Source organism: Helianthus annuus, chromosome 16 (genome assembly GCF_002127325.2).
Source record: "Helianthus annuus cultivar XRQ/B chromosome 16, HanXRQr2.0-SUNRISE, whole genome shotgun sequence".
NCBI classification, from domain to species: Eukaryota; Viridiplantae; Streptophyta; class Magnoliopsida; order Asterales; family Asteraceae; genus Helianthus; species Helianthus annuus.
The window spans coordinates 8,987,762-8,992,768 of NC_035448.2; the positions used below are offsets into that span (position 1 = coordinate 8,987,762).

At 31.0% G+C, this 5,007-nt stretch overlaps 1 protein-coding gene across 1 annotated transcript; it reads left to right on the forward strand.

Annotated features, from left to right (window-relative positions):
• Positions 1-1,802: 1,802 nt before the first annotated feature.
• Positions 1,803-2,901, forward strand: LOC110916380. The gene is made up of 4 exons (XM_022161136.2): positions 1,803-1,874; positions 1,988-2,103; positions 2,438-2,520; positions 2,618-2,901. The coding sequence occupies exons 1-4, from the start codon at positions 1,823-1,825 to the stop codon at positions 2,727-2,729; spliced, it is 363 nt and encodes a 120-aa protein (XP_022016828.1). The 5' UTR covers positions 1,803-1,822; the 3' UTR covers positions 2,730-2,901.
• Positions 2,902-5,007: the final 2,106 nt, after the last annotated feature.

Genomic DNA, 5,007 nt, shown 5'->3' on the forward strand with positions numbered 1-5,007 from the left:
ATCAAGTAACTGTCAGAGACTAGTTATATCATAATGGTAAGGTTACCAAATGATCCATAAGGCCACATCAACAGGTTATTTCTAACAATCATTTTTAATTCCTAATTAATCAATATTCCATCTTCACTATAGAGTAGTTTAACTGATTAGGGATTACTGAAAATATGTTATGTTCTAAGGGATTAAATGTGTTTATTAATCTGGACCAATAACGGGATCATTCGATCATTTCGCATGGTCTTGGCCATTATTTCATTCTAAAGGTCACCAAAATGATCTTGGCCATTATTTCATTCTAAAGGTCACCAATGTTGAACAGGTCTCTCTCTAGTCTCTGTGTGTGTGTTTAATCAACTTGTTATAATATGAAAATTGTTTGTTTGGTATTTTATAGTTAAAGTATAGCAAGTAATAAGACAAATGTAAAATCACTTAAGAGACTGTAAAAAAATGAGGAATCAGTCAATCACAGCCTCTTGGCAAGCATTATTATTTTGTAAACTTTCACATTGGTGAGCTTTTCTTATAAAAACTTATTCATCTCACATGATATATACTTTAGACTTTCATATGTATAAATTGCGCTTTTATTTTTTGAAATTTTATGAAAGTTCTGAATGTTGCTAAAACAATATGATTCAAACTTGAAGGAGAGAAACGAGTGAATTCAGGTTTGTTTATGGGGAATTGGTCTGTAATAATCACAACTAGAGCTCATTGGCCATTGACAGTCGCACCTTTGAATATTCCCCCCACCAGTCTCACATTTCACCTATTTTTCCTACACCGGTCCCCCGTTAAAAAAAAAAAAACTTAACTGAATTAAGTTTTTTTCCAAATTACAAACAGATTTTTTAGGGTTTTTATCAGAACGACGATACAAGTCCATTGATGTAAAACTTACATCGAAATAGTGCTCCAAATGACTTGATTTTTGTTAATTGGAAATTTAAACACCCGAATTGAAGCGTCGTTTTCATCGTTTGGAGCACCGTTTCGAGGTAAGTTTTACATCAATGGACTTGTATCGTCGTTTTGATCAAAAGCCGTAAAAAACTGTTTGTAATTTGGAAAAAAAACATAACTCCGTTAAGTTTTTTTTAACGGGTGACCGGTGTAGGAAAAATAGGTGAAAGGTGAGACTGATAGGGGGAATATTTAAAGGTGGAACTATTAATAGTCAATGACCTCTAGTTGGGATTATTACAGGTCAATTTCCCTTTGTTTATTACAAACATAATAAAAAAATTTGGTGTTTTAGAGCCAGGGTGTTGGTGAGAGCGGTGTCTCTATCTCTTTTGAGGAAATGTTTGCTTTCATCCCACCTTTCCTTGACTCCATAAGTAGGATTTGCTATGATTGACGTTACTTAGTATGTTCTTTGTTTACTTCATAATGCAACTTACGAGAGTATGATGTTGAGCCACAAGCTCATAAACATGATGATAATGGTACAACCGTACAAATATCACAAATTGATCCACCATGTTTATATGTTCACATATGTATCATAAGTTACAAAATTACCTTAAGAAGAATCTTTTTTGTGTTTACATTCGGACATACATGAGAATTCCTTTCTAGACAATTAATTACAAAATATATAACGTGTATATGATTACATATGCAGGCTTCGTATACCTAACATAAGAATCTTAAAACAACCATAATACATTAGTTAATTGTCAACATCAATTAGTCAACCATTTAACATTAATATCTAAATATAGTTATCATCAAGTGACACTATATATATGCATACAAGTAACAACTACAAAGCAAAAGATCTAATCGTTTTAAATTGTTTAGAAGATCTTAGGAAATGGGTTCTCTCATGGCGGGTTGGAACTCGCATGCTCGTCATCTTCAATATGGTATATCTTCATTTTTTTATCGATTGGAAGTTTAGACCCCTCACGACTCCCTATCACAAAAACAAGCTCGATCAATCGTGTGATTTTTTTTTCTAATGGGTTTTTGTTTTCAGATAGGAATAGGTCGATGACCAAAGAAGAAATCGCTAGTTTTCAAAGATTGAAGAAGATCGAAGAGGAAGAACGTTTCTTTCTTAAATCTTCTTATAGACTCTCAAAGGAAGATAAAGTATGTCGTAGTAGACAACGCCAATATGTCTATTGGATTAGGTTCAAGAGTGAAAACTAGTGTATTTACGAACTGTAAGAACAAATTCTGACCATACATGTGTGTAAATCAATGGTCAGGATTTTATGATGAAATACACTAGTGTATTTTATGATTTGGTGATGAAATCCTAGCCATACACGTGTGTAAATAAATGGCCAGGATTTGTTAACTCAGTTCGCAAATACACATTTTATATTTGTAATGTAACATTATATTATGGTGAACACAAAGTATAAAGTAAGTCAAAATTGGTAATTGCCATTGAAGTTTTGAGTTTTGACTTTTTTTCTAGAGAGATGAACAACACGAAGGGAGTGAGTTTATTCGTCTAAGGGAAGAAGATAGTACGGAACCACTTCTAAAGAAACATGGGTGGTATGGCTTTTTATTTTAATTTTTAATTTTATTATATTTTTAGTGTTATTTCTATTTAATTGCAAGTTAAACACGTTATAAATTTTGTATCATGAAGGTGGATTTGTAGCAAGTGGGCTTTTTTGAACGAACAACCAATGATGTCATGGGAAACATCATACAGTTATGTTGCACAGTTTCACATTGCTCGTAAACACAATGATGAATAATAATTGGTTTTATATTTATAAAAGCCATTATCCTTATCTTTATGTATAAAAGTGAATTTATAAATCATTACAATTACTGAAACTTTTGTAAAGTTTGTAAACGAAAATCCTTGTATTATCACTAGATTTCAATGGTACGTTGAATCTTTTATATTAATAACTTTGTGAATCATACTTAGCCTTTTAGATTATTTTTTTAAACGGTGAACTTCATTAAAACGGTTGGCACACACAAAAACACAAGGCCTCCAACAAAATTGCCTGCAACATATACAAGAGATTCATATACAAGTCTCTCCAAATGAGACTTTTCGATACATATACTTAGCCTTTTAGATACTATCTTTTTTTTTTTTTTTTTGAATGGCGGTAAACTTTATATAAATAAAGCGTCCTGCAAGGAGCTGTAAAAAGTATATAAACGGGACAACAAAAGGCGTCAGCACACCTCTCTTTGCGAAGTTGACCTTCGAAGCTACTCTCCCAAGCAAAGCCCTCCACACTAGATAATTCACTTTCAACGGAGCCCAATAGTTCCGAGCCACTCTCCCATGATCGGTAGAAACCGAAGCCCTTTCTTCTAGCGTCTTACAAACTTCCTTTGTGGAAAACAAAACACCAGTATCGTTTGCCCAAACCTAACTACCTTTTTTATTAACTAACTTAACCAAATTAGACATTCTCATCAGCTCCCCAGAGTCTGAGTTCGGGTCCCGACACCATCCCCATGACCATTAAAGTGACCCGCTGATGGAAGTGGCATAATTCAAAACGAGGGAATATTTGTTTTTCGCCAACCTATATATATCCAGGAACGACCCAGATAGCGATTTTTCTTTCAACCAAGCGTCTTTCCAGAATCAAGTATTCTTTCCGTCTCCAATTTCGATTTTCAAAAAATGTCTCATTTTAATGCCACCTTATCCTTCCAAATTCCGGTAATGGGTCGATTTAACGGAATCAAACTATTATCGGTTCTCGTCTTATGAATTGAAGTGATAACTTTAGCCTAGGACGTTCAGATTGTCACCACCACTTAGCCAACATCACTAGGTAGTGCTTGTTTCATGGAATGTAATTGAATTGAAAATAGAATTGAATTTTGAAGATTTTTTTATGAAATCACATAATGTGTTTGGTTGATATAATTTATCAATGAAATTGAAATGTAAAATATGTAAAATGATATAACTATCTTGTATCCAGAAAAAAAGAGGTGAACTGGCGATTTATTCAATATATATTTCAGTTCCTTCTATTTTATAAGAAATAGAATTTATATTTCAGTTTTATCCAGAATCCATTCTATTTTGTAAAACGAACACTATCTAAGAGTTTACGTTTATTCATATATTCTAATATCATAATTCTAATTTTGTATTACCTCTAGTTTGATTTAATCAATATATAGTGCTTCACACTTGAAAATGGTAAAATTAGAGGGCTTATGGAACTAAATGAAATATGGACTTATAATATTTACGTTTACGATAAAATTATTATTATTGCTAGATGGAAGTTACTTAAAAAAATGGAGGTTACAGCTGTATTGACAATGATCATAACATAAAAATGTAAAATTAAATTACTTCTTAAATTGATTAATAAGTCTAACTAACATTAAACCTTAAATTCTTGGCTATCTGTTTTAATCAGAGGACAAATCGAGTTTTAACATAAATTGATTAATAAGTCTAATTAACATTAAACCTTAAATTCTTGGCTATTTGTTTTAATCAGGGGACGAATCGAATTTTAATAAAAAAATGTACATATATTATAATCTATACTATATAATAAAAGAAACCACTTTGGGGACACTTGTCATTATATTAGACCATCTCTTATAGATAATTATTAGGTCATCTCTTATAGATAATTTTTATTTTAGTTTAATCCCTTCTAATTATTAATTGTAGATAATCCTTCTACTAAATATTATTAGTTTAATTTGTTATTGATATTTATTATTTAGTTTAATCTCCCTCTCTTCATTTAAATTAATTGTAGCAAGAAGCTAGAGGCAAACTATAAAGTTAAAAAACACGTTACTTTTTAATATTTAGTGAATTAATATTGAGTAATGTTCCTTTTAATTTAAAAAATAGATGAAATATTACAGAGATAATAGAAGTTCAATTGGTATGTTGATTAATAAAACTAAAAAAGAGAATCAGATTCTAATCGTATTAATAACATACAACTTTTTTTATTATTTGATATACACAAATACATTTATTCAACCTGTGTAATATACAAGATCTTTTAAATATATATT

What these genes read in the sequence shown, in the direction of transcription:
- LOC110916380 (XM_022161136.2), top strand. Translation starts at nt 1,823, where the DNA reads ATGGGTTCTCTCATGGCGGGTTGGAACTCGCATGCTCGTCATCTTCAA. An exon ending in GACTCTCAAAGGAAGATAAA is followed by an intron (nt 2,104 to 2,437) that starts GTATGTCGTAGT and finishes CTTTTTTTCTAG; the next exon opens with AGAGATGAACAACACGAAGG. An exon ending in CTTCTAAAGAAACATGGGTG is followed by an intron (nt 2,521 to 2,617) that starts GTATGGCTTTTT and finishes TGTATCATGAAG; the next exon opens with GTGGATTTGTAGCAAGTGGG.